Source organism: Marmota monax, unplaced genomic scaffold (genome assembly GCF_021218885.2).
Source record: "Marmota monax isolate L192 unplaced genomic scaffold, Marmota_monax_Labrador192_F-V1.1 WCK01_AAM20220418_F8-fsc00200, whole genome shotgun sequence".
NCBI lineage: Eukaryota > Metazoa > Chordata > Mammalia > Rodentia > Sciuridae > Marmota > Marmota monax.
The window spans coordinates 1,101,231-1,117,788 of NW_026692549.1; the positions used below are offsets into that span (position 1 = coordinate 1,101,231).

Sequence of the window (16,558 nt, forward strand, 5' to 3'; positions counted from 1 at the left end):
GACACTGGAGTAGCGTCAGAGCACTCCGCTTGGCTCACCTCCCCCTCTCCTCCAGGGGTCCCCTGCAGGAGGAACAGTTACAGCACCTCATAAAGACACAGTTGTAGTGGGACATGGGGGCTACCTGCCTTCAGCCATGGCTGGCTCCAGGGACCTGCCAGCATCCTTGGACCCCCGGGAGCTTTGCTCCTGTCTTCGGATCCTGGGTCCTTTAGCAGGGTGAAAGGTGTCCCCCACATTCGTGTCCAGGGGGACCTTTGGATGTGTTCATACACATGTGGACAAGGGTCTTTGTGGGTGTGATTGCGTTAAGGATCATGAGATCCCCTGGGGTCATCTCATGGCCTTGTACCGACCCCTCTGCTCAGGTCTGCTCAATTGGAGACCAAACCCAGTGACAGTTAAGTATTCTCATCAGAGCAGGAAAAGGCTGGGCATGGTGGCCACACTGGCGATCCAGCAGCTTGGCAGACAGAGGCGCCGCATTCCAGGCCGGCCTGGGCAGCTCAGGGAGACCCCGACTCAGGAGACCAACAGGGCTGGGCATGCAGCTCAGCGGTGGAGCGCCCCCACTTCAACCCCCAGGGCCACAAGGGCAAGCCTCAGGAGCCACACAGGCTGAGTGGACGTCCTCTGCTGCCGGCCTCCGAGTGTGTGGCACCTGCATGCGGCAGCCCAGGACCTTCGGGCACCTCCTGGGCCTCCTCAGCTCCGTCCATCCCAAAGGTGAGCCTCCTCCCCACCGCAGGGTCCTGCCCCAGCCAGGCCTCTTCCTTGCGTCCTGCCGGAAGCCCTGGCCGCCTCTCCTGTGCCTGGGTGCTCTGGCTCCAGCAGCTGCAGTGCTCTCCCTTGGCCCATCCCTCCCTGTGGGCCTCCACTCTGTGTGTCCTCTGCACATGACACTGCCCGGTGCCCGCTCCCCTGGCGCTGCCCTGTCTGCTTGCCTCCTGTCTCCCTGGACCCCTGCTGTCCTGCCAAGCATGATGCCTGGCCTGGGGACAGCACTGGAGGGCAGGTGCCAGTAGCAATCGCACCTTCAAGTGTACCCAGCCTGAGCCTGACCACATGTGGGCTGCGGCCTGGCGACCAGGGTGCCCAGGTGCCCGGTGTGGGTGCCGTGGGCTTGCCCTCAGTTTGTCCAGACCCTGTCTGTTCCTGGCCGCCCTGTGCCTGCTCCTTGGCTGTGGCAAAGACCTGTGGGAGGCGGCTGGGCACTGGTGCTGGAGCCTTGTTGACAGTGGCAGGGAGCATGGTGGGCGGGTTCCTGGCTTGACCCGAAGGCCCTGGGAGGGTGAGGCTGCTGCCCCGGGGAGCTGTGGCACCTCCCGGCCTCATCCAGCTCACTGGGCAGCGGGAGGGGCTGAGCCCCCATGGATGTGCATGGGCTCCCTGAGGGAAAAAGAACCACCTCAGATGAGTCTGTGGTGCATGGGAGGCTGGACTGTCCCGCTGAGACTGACCCTGGCCCCTGGTCCCAGTGTCCTGCTTCTCCATCCCCAATCCACTGGCGCCAGCTGTGGTCCCTGCTACAAAACCCCTCGCCAAGGCCTTTAGTACCTTGCTGTTGCCATCTAAAATCATCATGTAAATATCGTGGTACAACATGGCAGGGCGCGGTGGCACACGCCTGTGATCCTAGCGACTCGGGAGGCTGAGGCAGGAGGATGGCGAGTTCAAAGCTAGCCTGAGCAATGCTGAGGCCCTAAGCAATGCAGTGAGCCCCTCCCTGTCTCTAAATAAGACAAAGGAAGGCTGGAGTGGGCTCAGGGGTCAAGGACTCCTGGGTTCAATCCCCGTTACCAAAAAAAAAAAAATCGTGGTAAAATATAAAACCTACCATTTTAACCACTGTTCATTTCTGTGGTGCGGGGATTGGACCTGGGTCTTACCAGCCCACATTTTGGTATCAGCGTTGAACCCAGCGGTGCTGGACCGCTGGGAGGCACCCCAGCTCTTCATTGGTCACTTTGAGACAGAGTCTGGCCAAGTTACTGAGGCCAGTTTTGAACTCCTGATCCTCCTTCCTCAGCTTCCAGAGCTTCTGGGATCACAGGTGTGTCCACATGCCCAGCACACAGCTGCTTTGGGGCCATTTTTGAGTGCTGTGGTGGCACACGGGGGCAGCCGTCACCGCCATCCCTGGGAGCTTTTCATCTTCCCAAACTGAAGCTCTGCCCCATTAAGCCAGCTCTCCACCCCAGCCCCTGTTGCCCCATCCTGCTGTCCCCCAGGAATTGCTGCTCTTGGGCCTTCTGTAAGTGGACTCATGCTGGATGTGTCCTCCAGCACTTGGCTTGTCTCATGGCACACTGTGCTGGGGCTGTCCCAGGCTGTGCTGGGCCTGTTCCTACCTCTTCATGGTGGTGTAGTGCTCGCATGTGGCTGGACCACAATGCTGTCTACATCTCTCTGGGCATACTCCTGAGTTCGAGCCCCCAGCTCTTGGGGACAGAGTTGTGGGACCCCACTTTGTCAGCATGCCCCTTTGCCCTCCTGAATGGCACTCCACAGCCACTCATGTGCTCCTCTTTCTGGCTCTTTAGGATCTGGGCCTCCGTCCATCCAGCTGCTGGGTTCCCTGGCTCCTCCCCACTGGCCTCCTTGGATGCTAATCTGTCCATCCCTGAGAGGCTCATGGGATAGGCCAGTGGGCCAGTCACAGGCCCTTTTCCTCCCTCCCCATCTGCAGCCCTGGAGCAATGGCGGACAGCACTCTAAACCCAGAAGCCTGAGCAGGAAAGTGAGCGCCGTCACTTTTGTCCTTAGATCAGCCTCCCGTGTCTCCCCTAGAACAACAGTGAAGAAAGGAAGAAACTCTATGAAGCAGCCTCATTGAGGCCATCAGACGCTGTCCCTGTAGCCTCAGTTCCCCACTCCAGCTATTTCAGAGAAGTCATGAGTGTCGGTCCCACAACATGCTGGGAAGTTGGCCCCGACGTCCAAACATGGGAGCCCGGGTGGTGGCGGAGACGGAGCCCAGCGGGTGCTCTGCAAAGGCTGGCTCACGGCTGCAGCCACCAGCATCCTGCCCCCTGCCCTCGGGACCTTGGGCTGCAGGCTAGGACGTGAGGAGAAAGGCAGGGAAGCTCCCCTGTGGTGCCATCAGGCAGGTCCTGCGTTGGTGTGGCCAGGGACAAGGCACCCAAGGGCGCAGCTTCAGAGGATGTGGGTGGCTGCGTGCCACTTGTTTCTCACAGTAAGTTTTTTTCCTTTGGTACCAGGGATTGAACCCAGGGCTCCACCACATAGCTCAACCCCAGCCTGCTTTGCTTTTTGAGACAGGCCTCACTAAGTTGCCGAGGCTGGCCTTGAGCTTGCAATCCTCCTTCCTCGGCCTCCCAAGCTGCTGGGATTACTGGCGTGCAGTCACTGCACCTGGATACAATGAATTTCTGAGTTACAGCAACACTGGGGACAGCAAAGGACGCTCCCTTCCTCTGTAACAGCTGCCCTACCACAGGATCCTGGGCACAACTGAAGCCCACAGGGCCTAGGACACAGGAGGTCAAGTCGTCATGTCCCTTGGGCTCCTCTGGGGTTCTGTGCAAGGTCCCTTTGGGGCCCGATGCTCTCACAGTCAGCTGGCAGTGGCCACAGCTCATGGGGCTGGTACTGCTGGACCACCTGGCAGGGGCGTCTGGGTGTCTCTACCCACGCAATTACTCTCTCCAGTGTGCTCCTGGGGGCTGCCCCACAGCCTACGGGCAAGGACGCCTCCAGGGTAGCACAGCGGGCAGGGTACAGCCTCATGCCACCCAGACCCACTTGGCTCATTTGGACGGCATGTGCTCCAGTGGTCCCTTTAGATTGTCCCCTAGTGACACCCAGTTCTCGTAACGTCTGAGCAAGCACTGCAGTGTTCAAACTGGAGACCGACTCCCAGGGCGTCCCTCCACAGGACGCTCAGGGCTCAGTCCGGCACGGAGAACTCACCTTGTGGTCCTTGCCCTGCTCTGGCTGTGGAGCCCCCGGCTCCTGTTCCCTGACATGTCATCGCTGTGGGCACTTCTGACCTGTTGGGGCCTTTCCCACCCAGCCTGGGACCAGCCACTCCTCCAAGGCCTGGGCTCCTTCTGGAGGGTGGAATTGGGAACCAGGACCTGGAGTTGGGTGTGCCTGCTGCTCCTGGGGTTCGGAGAGGCGTGTGAGCGTGTGGACTGTCCTGCCAATGTTTTTGTGGGGCCGTACTGGGGATTGTACCCAAGAGCACTCTACCATTGAGCCGCACTCCCAGCCCTTTTAAAGATCTTGAAAAAAGTTCTTGCTAAATTGCTGAGGCTGGCCTTGAACTTGTGATCCTCCTGCCTTAGCCTCCCAAATTGCTGGCATGACAGGCATGGGCCACCAGGCCCTGTTTTGTCTCCCCATTTGACTTCCCAGAAGTAGGCGTGCTACAGAGGATGTGCTCAGCACGACCTGCTGGGTGGGGCCCGTGGCAGTGTGGAGCGGCTTCCCAGGCTACCAGGTGTGCTGCCCTCCTAGACACTGGGCACACCAGGAAAGCAGAGCTGCTCTTGGGCAGCCACAGGGCTCCAGGGACCTAGAAGGAGTACTGCCATTGCAAGTCTGCCCTTGCTCTGCACCCCGTGGACCTGGGAGGACCTGCAGGGAATGTGGTCCACATTGGCAAGGGCACAGCCTGGCTGTATTTCTGCCTTAGCCTAACAATCCACTATCTGTCCAGGGGAGGATGTGGAGGCCCCTCAGCTCCAGTCTGAAATCCAGATAAGCAAGGACCCTCTGAAGTGCCTTCTCAAGTCCTCTGCCTCTGCACCCCAGGTGCCCCTGCTCAGCAGTTCGTGGGCTTGTGATTAAGCAGCTCTTCCTGTCGCTGACAGGAACTCCTGCTTGCCACAGACGTGTGGGCTGTCCTTTCCAGAGGACCCTGCACAGCCCAAGCAACGGAGGCGGCTGGCATGGACTTGCATGGAGCAGGCCAGGAGGCCCGTCATGCTGCTGCTGAGAATGGGTGTCTGGCACCCCTGGTGTTCCCAGCCTAGGGGCATATGACGGCCACCAACCCTGTGCCGTGGAGCCTGGGAAAGCTGTGGGCTCCTGGGTGGCCCCTGTGCGGTAACAGCACCAGTTTCTTCTGGGCTTGTCCCCGTCGCCACTGCTAGCCAGGGACCATGCCGTGCCAGCTGAAAGCCGCTCTCCAGGACCCGAGTCCCGAATGGAGTCCAAAGGAGAAGGGCTGGGACTCGTCTTCTGCAGGGGCTCGGTGGGCCACCCAGAATGGCAGTGACTTGCCAGGGGAGGGGACAGGAGGGCCTCCCTGGTGACCCAAGTGACACAGGCTGGGAAGCGCATGGCAGATGCTGCCACCCCATGGCTGCCCCCACCCCATGCTGTCCAGGGCCAACCCTCATACCCCCAGATGCTGTGGAGGGCAGGCGCTGCAGTGACAGAGCCAGAGCCACTGACTTAAAAACTCAGAGCAAAAGGCAGCCGTGGACAAGCAAGGGCGTGTCCAGGAGGGCCCAGGACTCGGAGGCCACCACCCAGGGCCTCACCCTTCCTCTCCTGCAGTGATGCTGCTCACAAAGACCCGACCCCCCAGTCCATCTAAGGCTTCCTCTGCCCTGTGGCCTCCCCCAGCATCCTGGACACCTTGCAACGGGCACACCACGAGGCACAGTGAGCGCCACCTGGCAGGCTCGACCCCAGTGAGGATGCCCAGCAGGACAGACGGGAACTGGCGCGTCCCAAGGGTCCCATGTGACTACCACTGTTCCCACCACTCCGTGCTGCTCCCGCCAAAGACCGGCCAGCAGGTGCCTGTGAGAAGCAGGGTCCTGCCGACACGGTTCCTGAGCATCGTTTCCCCAGCAGGAGCGCTGGTGCTGGCCCACACCGGGTGCCCTCTGCAGAGGATGGTGCTGAGGGGCACAGGGTGCGCACCACCCCAGGTGAGCCCCCCATGGGGCGAGGCTGGCCGGTCGGGCAGGATGCAGAAGAGCTTCTACACACAGCACCTGCAGCTGCACCCTCAGCAGGAGACCCTGCCCTCCTGACGCAGGGGAGGCCAGGCTCGTGCCCTGTGTGGGAGGCAGGGATTCCTGTGTGGGCACCTCAGGGCCTTCCCTGTGCTCAGTGGTCCTGGTGGCAGAGATGGCTTATGTGGGGACGCATGCAGCATGCCCTACGAAGCACACGGGGGACACGTGGGTCCTGGCCAGCGAGGGACACACAAACCTGCACCTTCATCCACATACTCAAACCTGTGGGGCTTCCGAAGCACAGTACAGGGTGTCTCTGGGCATCTGGTTGTCTTAAGGGCTGCACCGTGTGACATCACCACCACCCGGGCTCTCCAATAGCACTGCCGAGCCTGTTGCGTGAGGACACACAGCCATCCCAGAGGCTGACTGCGTCCAGGTGGGGTCTGGGTGCCTCACTGGGGCTGTGCAGGTCATGAGCAGCTGCTGCGGGAGGGCAGCAGGCAGGACAGGCGAGCCCAGCTGTCCTACTTACACAGAGTCCGCCAGGAGGCAGAGCTCATGAAGGGGCACTGTGAGCCCAAGAAGGCAGACACGGCTCCAGGCTGCCAGCTAGAAAAGGTGTTTCTTCCATTTTATTTGATAATACATTTTCACAGAAACATGATATTATTTACAAATATACAAGTAAGAGACTGCTGGTCAAAAATCTTAAACTGAAAATGTCATCAAAAATTAATTTACAAAAGCCACCAACTGTCCCCAGAGTCCTGGGCGGTGAGCCTGGACGGTTCTGCCCCGGGCCTGCCAGCAGCAAGCTCTTCCACTCCGACTTCCGCGGCGGTGGCTCCGAGCTGTGGGCCATACAGGGCTCCGGGTCGTGCGGCAGGCTGGCTCCACAGCCGCTGCCTCAGGAGGCGCTGGTTTGCAGGTTTTTGGAAGCTGCGAGCATTGCTCTGACTTTGGCCATGAGATCCTGCACAGGGTGAGACAGGGACCTGACCACTGGGCGGGGAGTTCACGGACCCATGGGGATGGGGAGTAGAGCCTGCACACTGGCTGGAGGTGGCCTGGGAGGGTGGGTGTGGGCTGTGGGCACGTTCAGGCTGCACTGAGGCCAAAGCCCCCTCTCAACCTTGACCTCTGTCCAAGTCTCCTTTGCCATGACCTCATGCAGGTCCATCGGGGGAGGGTCCTATGGTGTTGCAGCCCTGGCCTCTGCATGTTGCGTAGCCAGACACCAACCAGCCCAGGACTCCCTCCTGGGTCAGCACGAGTGAAGTGGGAGCAGGAGTGGGAGTCAGGGGAGAAAAAACGAGGCCCCTTTCCAGAGACCAGGAGGACAGAGGCCCAAGGGCCCGACTTACCTGAGTTATTTTGCTCTGCACGGAAGAAACGATTGCCGAAGAGATCTGACCGTCCTTTTCCTGAGAAACGCCCCTAAAGCAAAGAAAGGGACCAGAGCTTGAACCTACCCTGTAGTGTGGGGCCCAGGACACTGTGGGTGGGCGCCCTCACAGGCCGGCTTCCCAGGGTAAGCAGGGCCGCTCTCCTGAACACCAGGGCCACGCGGGCCACGCAGTCAAGCATTTATACAGCGTTTGTAAAAGGAAACTAGTTTGGAATTCATTCTCAGGAGACGCTACGTAAACACATGGGACCAGAGAAACATGGGAGCCAGCAGACAGGCCGAGCCTCCACGGGGACCTCGGGGACTCCTGGACCTGCCCTGGCCCAGGCTCTTGCACTTGACCTGTGGCTACTGCTCCCTACATGGGAAAGCTGCCTGTGCCTTCCACGCCAGGCGTGAGCCGCAGTGCCACACACCCCTTCCCAGCCCGTTGGGTGTGGGGTGTGGCAGGGATCTTGACTGCTGCTACCTGAACAAGAGCAGCTGCCTCATGTGTGGTCTGCCTTCACCTGAGGATCACTACGTCCAGGACAGGGACACTGGGTCTTGCCAGGGTTTCGTACCCTGACAACCAGTTTGGACTGCCGACTGGTGGGGAGGCTAGTAGCCCTGACCCCTGTGACTGGTGCTGTGGCGACAGGAGCCCTGAGTTCCCTGGATGCTGCAGACCCCCAGTGGTGGTTCTTTCCGTCCCTAGGACCATGCTGGGACCTGCTCCCAAAGGCAGGTGCAGGACTGGCCAGTTAGCATTCAGGAGCCTGCACAGGTACTCTTCCCCTGCAGCAGGGTCCTGAGAGGTCACTTGCCCTGCTGGCACTAAGCTGGGGCCACCTGGGGACCTCCCTCTGCCCGGGGAGCAGGGGCTGGGATCAGCAGATGCACCCTGGGGCTAGGCCCGCCTGCCACCCACCCTCTCCCACTGAGCACTGCCCGGAGGCAGATCACCTGGAGCGCTCCTGGCTGGAGCCCCGGCTCTCCACAGGAGAGATGCTGGCCGAGTGTGCTGAGTGGGCTGCAGGCCGTAGTGCCGCCTGCTTACTAGGGGACGCTGACTGTGACCGCGCCTTAGCCTTGGTCCGTGACTGCGACCGCCTCTTCTTCTTCTTCTCATGGGGACTTCTGAAAGGAAAGTGCCCTGGTGAGAGACCCATATTGCATGTGGCCCGACACGTCTGTGGGGCACTGTACCCTGCAACCAGGCAGAGGGGATGGACCCCTGGCTTGCGAGGCTTTAGGGAGGTGTGCAAAGCAGCTGCTCCAGCAGGCAGCCTGGCCTCGGGCACGAAGCTGGCATCTGAGGTGTAGTCAGCATCTGACCTGCACTGAGAGGCCCTTGACGGCCACCCCTCCATCTATGCTGTTCTCTCACTTATGCCAATTTAATGAGAATTTCCAAAAATATATGGAAAGTCATTAAAGTCAAGTATTGTAGACACAAAGGCCTGGCATTTCTTTTGGATGGCAGTTTTGGGGCATGTCCCTGGAGAAAGGTAGGCGCAGGCTGCTGGGCCCACTCCCTGGGGGGCCCCAGCCACATCCAGTGCCCAGCTCGGCTCTGAGCACTGCTCCTGCTTTCCACAGAAGATAAGTCCCCAAACCCCCACAATTCCGTGTCAGCAGCAAGGCTTTCCAGACCCCCTGCCTGCACCTCCTCCCGCAGCTTGGGCTGGACTCAGTCCCTCCCACACCTGTGTCCTGGGACCCTTTCTATGACTTGAGAAACACTGAAAAAGACAGGGAGGTCATATTTTTGGTAAAGGCAATGTGCGGCATGGACAGCGCCCCTGGTCCTCCCTGGAGGCCAGGCCTTCTCTCAGCACCCTCGGAGTCTCTGCAGGGACATCACTCATTGCCCAGGCTGGCTCATCCCTCCCACCGTCCCTCCTAGGCTGCCTCCTGGTGGCCCACGGGGTCTCCACAGGGTTTAGGGGCAGCAGCACCTCGCTGTCTGGCTTTGTCCCTCCTGGGGCCACTGCTGGCACAGTGTGGCTGCCTGGCTCCCTGGGGACTCAGCACGGCACGGGGCCCTTCCCAATGTGGCCACCCCACCCTGCAGGGAAGGACCCCAGGGGTCGTCCAGAACCCACTTCATTCCAAGTCACACCCCTCATTCGGGCTGTTTCTGTTCAACAACAAGCAGAGTTCACAGTCTGCAGCATGCGACTCCACTGAGGTGGCCCAGTAGGGCCACCAGCCTGAGGCACTTGGAAGCCACGAGCACCAGCAGTGCTTCTGGAGCTCTGGCAGCATAGGGCCCCCCATGTGCCAGCCTGGGCTCCCTGGCAGCGTCCGGGATGGAGCAGAGTGATGGCCAGGCCTGGGGCCACCACGCTGCAGCAAGAGCCTGCAGCACAGTCAGCACGGGGGTGGCACGGCTGCAGAGGCATGGTGGCCAGGCACGGCGTGCACATCTGCCCTCCCAGCAACGCAGGAGGCAGGTGCAGGACAGTGAGCTCTGGGCCAGCCTCAGCAACCAGCAAGACCCTGTCTCAAAAAACAAAAAATAAAGAGGGCAGGGGCTGAGGCTGGGTGGCACAGTGCCTGGAGCCAAAAGGAAGAAAGAGCCGATGCTGGTGCTGGATGCTGTGGGCCGGGGCTCTCTGCTGACAGCCACTTAACACTGCAGCACGTGACCAAGGGCCAGATGACTGAGCCCCAACTCGGGCTGCTCTCCGTGGCTGCAGAATGACTGAAAGGCGGCTTCTGGGCTGGCTCTGGCTCAGTGGCAGAGTACCTGCCGGGCACTCACCCTGGGCTCAAGCCCTAGCACCGCACCAGAAAGAAAAAGGGGCCGTGAGCACGGCAAGTCTCCAACAGGAGGAAAGCTGATGGTTCACTTCTGACACCACCAGGGTGCTCGTGGCCATGGGCAGGGTCTTCCATGTGCTATGTGGAGAGCCCAAGCCATGGACCAGACCCCACTGCTCAGGGGAGCCAGTCTGTGCCCACTCCACCCCTAAGCTGGCCTCTGCTGCGCACCATGGCCTGAAGCCACGAGCATGGACTCCTGCAGGTCTGCTGGGCAGCATTTTGAGGCCCAGCCTGAGCAGTGCCACAGGGCCATGTGTTCCTTCTCCTTCCTGTGATAGCCGGAGGAGCCGTCTGTGAGCTGCTGTGTGGTCAGTGCCTGGAATGGGCAGCGAGGCTGTGGGGGGTGTGTGTGAGTGCACTCTTTGCCTGCCAGCTGTGCCTGGCAGCACCACTGAGCACATCCTGGCTACATCACCAAGCCAGTCCAGTCCACCAACACAGCGGACACCGCCCTGGTCTCCAGGGCACTTTCTGGGTGACCGAAGAGACCGAGTACCTCCCCTGCACTCATGGGCTCCGTACATGCTGTCCTGTGAAGCATCAGTGAGGCCTCTGCTCTCCTCCCAGTCTGGGGCCTGCCCTCCCTTCCTTCTCCTTTCCGCTTCACATCTGTGGCCCTGGGATTGAACCCAGCTCCCCGAGCTGCAAACCCAGCCCCCCGAGCTGCAAACCCAGCCCCTTCCTAACACTTGGAGACAAGATCTTGCTAGGTGTCCCAGGCTGGCCTGGAACTTGCCATCCTCTTGCCTCAGCCCTTGAGTCGCTGGGCATGCAGGCATGGCCACTGTGCCCACCCGTCCCAACTGTGCCTCCTAGGGGAAGTTTCACCTTCAGTGGGTTCACAGGTTTTCCTCATAATCATCATTCTCTATATCCTAAGGAGCCTTAGTCACATGTATTGTTTCTTCCAGAAGCTTGATATTCTCGTTTCTATGTCCAGTATGGCGATCCCCCTTGAAGTGACTTTTGGGCAGGGTATTTTTTTTTTCCCCATTCTGACACGTAGTTGTCCAAGCAAATTTTGTGGGAAGGTCTTTCCTGTCCTCCCTGAATAGTTTTGGCACCTTGGGCAACAATCGTGGCCATACAGGTAGTCTCCTGGACTTCCTCCCTCTGCACACCTTCATACTGATACCACACTGCCCACACTGCTGTATTTTCTGGTAGTTTCTGAAATCTGAGGTCAAAGTCCTTCACTTTTATTCTTTTCCCAGATTGTTTTGGCTTTTCCTGGTCCTTTGTGTTTCCATACAAGTTTTAAGGTTTCTGTGCCAATTTCCACAAAAAGCTCGGGGTATTTGCTCAAGCTGGACTGGGTCTGTGGGTCACTCTGGGGAGGAGAGCTCTGTCAGTGTCTGCCAGTGTGTTGGGAAGGCCCTGCCTCCTCCCCTCCCCCCTCCTGCTGTTGGTCGCCAAGGATGGAACCCGGCCCTCCTGCAGGCCAGGCACCTGCTCAGCCTGAGCCACCCAGCGCCCAGCCCTTGCAAGTGCACCCGGGCTCCCGAGAAGGCACTCAGAATCCCTGCCTGCTTCAGGGGTCAGCTGTGGTGACCTCGTGAAGCGAGTGGCAACTGTCCCCTCCTTTCTTGACTGTCTTGCTGGGGAGGCTGCCTGGCTGGGGCCTGGTGGAAAGCTCGGCAGATGTGACACTTCCAGGGGACTCGCTTCTGCTGGTGTCAGTTTGGTCATCTGTTCCTTTAAGGAACTTACTTTATCTAAGCTGCTGAATTAACTTCATTTCCTTGTCCCACAGGGTCTCCCATTCCGGACACTTCCAGGGCTCTGTCCATCTCTGGTTCTGGTCTTTCTTGCATCCCTTCTTGTTTCTATTTGAGTTTGATTTGTTCCTTTTTCAGCTCCTGTTTTTGGTACCAGGGAATGAACTCGGGGGCACTCGACCACCGAGCCACCTCCCCAGCCCTATTGTGTCTGAGTTGCTTAGTGCCTCGCTGTTGCTGAGGCTGGCTTTGAGCTCTCAATCCTCCTGCCTCAGCCTCCTGAGCACGGGGAGAACAGGCATGGCCACTGCGCCCAGCTCCTCTTCAGGCTTCTTAAGCTCAACTGGATCACTGCTTCTACACTTTTATTTTCTTGTAACATAAATGACTTCCAACCGGGTGTGGGAGGCTGAGGCAGAAGGATCCAGTCCTGAAGCCAGTCTGGGCAGCTTAGTGAGATTCTGGTTAAAAGGACTGGGGATACTCCTGGGTTCAATCCCCAGTACTAGAAAAGGTAATTATTTAACTGCTCTTGTAATTGCTGAATTTTCAAGTGCCTGGTATTCTCCAGGTTCTTTAAGGGTCTGTGGCGTGGTACGTGGTGAAGGAACCTGCCTGCACCTCCTGGACCTGCCGAGACCACTGGGCTCAGGGTGGCTGCCACAGTGCTGTGGCTCCCAGGGCTGTGGCCCTGCTTCTCCCTACCCCCGGCTTCCTGGCTACTTCCTGGTTGCTGCTCTGGGGACGACACTTCCTTCCATTATCAAGCTGCCTCAAGGGAGGAGGGCCTCATGACCTGAGGCCCCTTGGCAGCTGCCAGGTCCTGCACTTGCTGGCCAAGCACTCCTCTGTGGGCCAAGCACAGAGCCTCCCGCAGGTTCAATGACAAAGCACCATCACTGTCATCTGTTACCTGCTTTAATAAGGCAGCCTCGACTCCCTGCTGAAGTGACTTCACCAACATCCCTGCGAGAGAGGCATAAACAGTGTGCTCAAAATACTTCCTATGAATACTGTTCCACCTGGCCCAGGTGTGAACTTCCACTCATCACTACAAGGAGTCTCTCCTCGGGACGGCTGACCCAGGGTGCAGGCAGGAAGCACCAGGAACAGCTCAGGCCAAAAAGCAGGAGAGTGCCTGGAGAGCAGTGGGAGGACGTGTCCAAGGAGGCAGGGACGGGTCCAGGGCCCCCCGGCCCAGTCTGAAACAACACACCATCCAAGAGTACAAGGGGCCGGGGCACCCACTTGGCCGGCGAGGACGACAGACCCCAGGCCTAGGACCTGCGGTGACATCACGCTGGTTAAGGAAGAAGGGTGAGCAGCAACAGGAGTTGCTCTCGCCCAGCCACCTGCCTGCGCAGGCGCCATCCAAGTGCAACCCTAGCAGAGCTGCTGGCAAAGGGTGCCGCAGGACCACAGGACACCCCAAAGACCTCTCCCTGATCCAGAAGCAGGCGGGAGTGACTTCAGCAGAGTGGCCTGACTCTACATCACTGACAGGGACAGACAGACATGTGTCTTGGGGATGACACAAGGGATTCTGCACAGCCGCACCCACGCAGGGTTGCTGCGGAGACCATGGGCAGCACCCTGCCAGAGACAGAATGGGAGAAGCACCTCTGGCAAGGCTGTGGTCTGGCTTCTCCAAACACGTCAAAGCCACAACACACATCCAGGTGTGTGGGGGAGCAAGGGGTGCGTGTGGGCCTGAGCCTCAGAAGGTGGGCACAGGGGTGCTCGCAAGCCACTTGAAAAACCAGCCCCCAGGTGACCATGCTCAGACAGGAACAGCTCAGGCCACATGGGGGCACATGGAGAGCTACTGCCGAGCTCTGATGCCAGCTCTCAGCAATGCAGAGGCGTCCAGAGGGCCGTCCCTCTGCAGGGCTGTCGCCAGAACCCTGTCCTAGGGTCCGCGGAGCTCATGAGACCACACCAGAAGGCCCTGGGCCTCCCACCTGTGCAGGCAGACCCGTAACCACCGCCGTCCATCACTCCTCTTAATGCAAAAATCAAGCTGAGGACAAAGTGAGAACTCTTGTGTTCAGAGATCTTTTGCTACAGGAATAGATTTTAGATCCTCTCCTCACGTGTCTGAGGTGGTAATAAATTTCAAGGCTCACTGCTGGCTTCAGGAATGAGTTCCACATGCCAGGCAGCCGGGACACCTGGCAAGATCACCACAGCACAAAACGTAACCAGAGTGCATGTGTCAGAGGGCTCTGACCCCGCCAGCTGCCAGCTCCTCTGCCTGCGCTCCGCTTCAGGAAAAGGGGCTCAGGTTCTATCTATTAGGAGACTCCCAGCTGCTGTCCCTGGTGGTGGCCAGCAACTGGGCTCCAGATGTGCCCTGGGACAATGGCAATCAGCTAGGCGGCATGAGCTTGAGCCCTGGAGGGGGCTGTTCCCAGATAGCACTCCCCGTGGCCAGGAGGAGACTGTTGGCCACTGCTGGGGGCCACTAGCATTCAGTGCTGGAATGCCCCCCAGAGGCCCACAAGCTAAAGGTTTGCTTACCAGGGTGGACCTATGGGGGGTGGGGGGCACCCCTGGAAGGGACGGGAGGACCCTCTGCTTTGGGGCATGAGGCCCAGTTTCCACTCTGCACTCCCACCGTGTGCTGCCTCACCACAGCCTGGGCTAAAACCTCCCAAAGTGAGCCAAAGTAAACCTTTTCTTTTAAATATTTACTTTTTTAGTTTTTGGTAAACACACAACATCTTTAACTTTTTACGTGATGCTGAGGATCGAACCCAGCGCCCCGTGCATGCCAGGCGAGCGCACTACCGCTTGAACCACATCTCCAGCCCCAACCTTTTCTTAAAAGCTGTTACCTCGGGTCCTTGACCTGAGAGCAGAACTGCCTGAAACGAGCGGAGGCAGTCTGGGAGGGTGGCTTCCACGTCTGTTTTTATATCTTTTGGCATTGGGGGTGAACCTGGGACTCCATCTTGCCAGGGCTCAGCACACCGCCATCCTAAACGTGGACACTGGCCTGGCTCTCCAGGAGCAGCTGAATCAGTGCTCAGGAGGCACCCACAGGACACTGTCCCTTTGGGAGCGGCAGCCTCAGCCCTGGCACCGTCATATACTGCCCAGGCACCAACTCCCCACGAGACCCGAGGCCACCATGTTGGGAGGTCTGCCCCTCCTTCTCTGTTCCTGCCACTGGCAAGGGGGCAGGCGTTGTCGGTGGGTCCTGCTTCAGGGCTATGCTGAGGGAACCCAGCTCCCAAGTTAGGCTGTGCGAGAGCCCCATGGAGGCCCCAGTGCTCCCAGTGACAGTGCTGCTGCGGAGACTATGGCCGTCATCCTGGGCAGCTAGTGACACAGGTGGACACAGCTTCAGACCCCTCTAGCCAGGATACCCAAGCAGCCTACCTGGAGCGAGTCCGCTTCCTGCTGGCTCCGGGGCTGCTGCTCATGCGGTAGGCAGTGGGGACGCTCCTGTCTTCCCGCCGTCTCTCTGGGGAGTGAGCTCTCCTCCGAGGGGACCGGGAGCGTGACCTGGACAGAGTAACGTGGCATTCAGTTCTGCTGTCTGGTCTCCTGGTGTGCACTCTCTCTTGCCTTAGCCTGCAGGGTGCCCACAGCAGATGCCCACTCCGGCCAACCAGCTTCAGCGTCACCCTGGGAGGCATATGCCTCTGCCCATTCCACAGCGCTGTACCCAGGTACCAGTCTTGGAGGCTACCACTGCCAAACACTGCCACCCAGCCAGCCCAGAATGCTGGGCCTCCTTCCTCCTGCTTGAGGACTGGCGCTCACAGGCATGGCCCTCACCTCTGCAGAGGAAAGGCACTGGGTGCCTGGCACCCCAGACCTCATGGCCTGTGCAGGAGCAGGCAGGGACATGTCAGGTCTGCTGGCTCAGAGCCCCACCTTCGCCTGGCCCAGAGCATGCCGTCCTGACAGTCTGGGCTAAGTAATGCAAGTTCATGGGATTCATGGATGCAAAATCACCCCCGAATATTTACTGGCCCTTCCCTTGTGTCTAAAACAAGGTTCCTTCTATCCATGTCATGATATGATCCATACATAGCCAGAAAGACCCTCCAGACCCTTTCCCACTTGGGACAGAAAAGGTTAAAACGACACCTTTGGGATTTTTCACTCTATTAACTCAGCAAGAGTACCATTTCAGGGCGGGCCGCTGCGGCCCGGCATGGCGGCGTGGAGCCCCGCCGCGGCAGCGCCTCTGCTCTGCGGGAGTGCAGCGCCTTTGCACTGTGTCCACCGGATGTTTGCATCCCAGACTGAAGGGGAGCTCAAAGTGACTCAGATTCTCAAAGAAAAGTTTCCTCGAGCTACAGCTATCAAAGTCACTGACATTTCAGGAGGCTGCGGGGCAATGTATGAAATTAAAATCGAATCAGAAGAATTTAAGGAGAAGAGAACTGTCCAGCAGCACCAGATGGTTAATCAGGCACTAAAAGAAGAAATCAAAAGCATGCACGGACTGCGGATCTTTACCTCCGTCCCCAAGCACTGACCACACCCTGACTGCACAGATGCTGCTGCCTGAAGCCCTGGGTGAATTTCACTGATGGCATTCTTCCCAAGGCATTTGCCAAAAACTTTTATCTATTTTTGGTCATAGACATTTCTATATTATAATTATAGAAGAGATGTTATCTATTTAGATGTTAATTAAAGGCCACAGATACCTGAAAAAA

At 58.9% G+C, this 16,558-nt stretch overlaps 2 protein-coding genes across 5 annotated transcripts in view; one reads left to right on the forward strand and one right to left on the reverse strand.

Moving 5' to 3' along the window:
• Positions 1 to 6,545: 6,545 nt before the first annotated feature.
• Sfswap (splicing factor SWAP) overlaps positions 6,546 to 16,558 on the reverse strand; it is a 66,942-nt gene continuing 56,929 nt past the window's right edge. For 3 of the 4 annotated variants that reach the window (XM_046445954.2, XM_046445953.2, XM_046445955.2), the window contains 4 exons: positions 15,264 to 15,389; positions 8,296 to 8,469; positions 7,307 to 7,379; positions 6,546 to 6,915 (listed from right to left, as the gene is read on the reverse strand). In XM_046445954.2, the coding sequence (XP_046301910.1) occupies positions 6,850 to 6,915; positions 7,307 to 7,379; positions 8,296 to 8,469; positions 15,264 to 15,389 (439 nt within the window). In that variant the 3' untranslated portion in view covers positions 6,546 to 6,849. Of the gene's footprint in view, positions 6,916 to 7,306; positions 7,380 to 8,295; positions 8,470 to 15,263; positions 15,417 to 16,558 lie in introns of all 4 variants that reach the window. The other variant, XM_046445957.2, reaches the window with a different exon arrangement.
• Positions 16,048 to 16,558, forward strand: LOC124093500 (bolA-like protein 3). Its single transcript, XM_046445958.2, has one exon. The coding sequence runs from the start codon at positions 16,048 to 16,050 to the stop codon at positions 16,372 to 16,374; it is 327 nt and encodes a 108-aa protein (XP_046301914.1). The 3' UTR covers positions 16,375 to 16,558.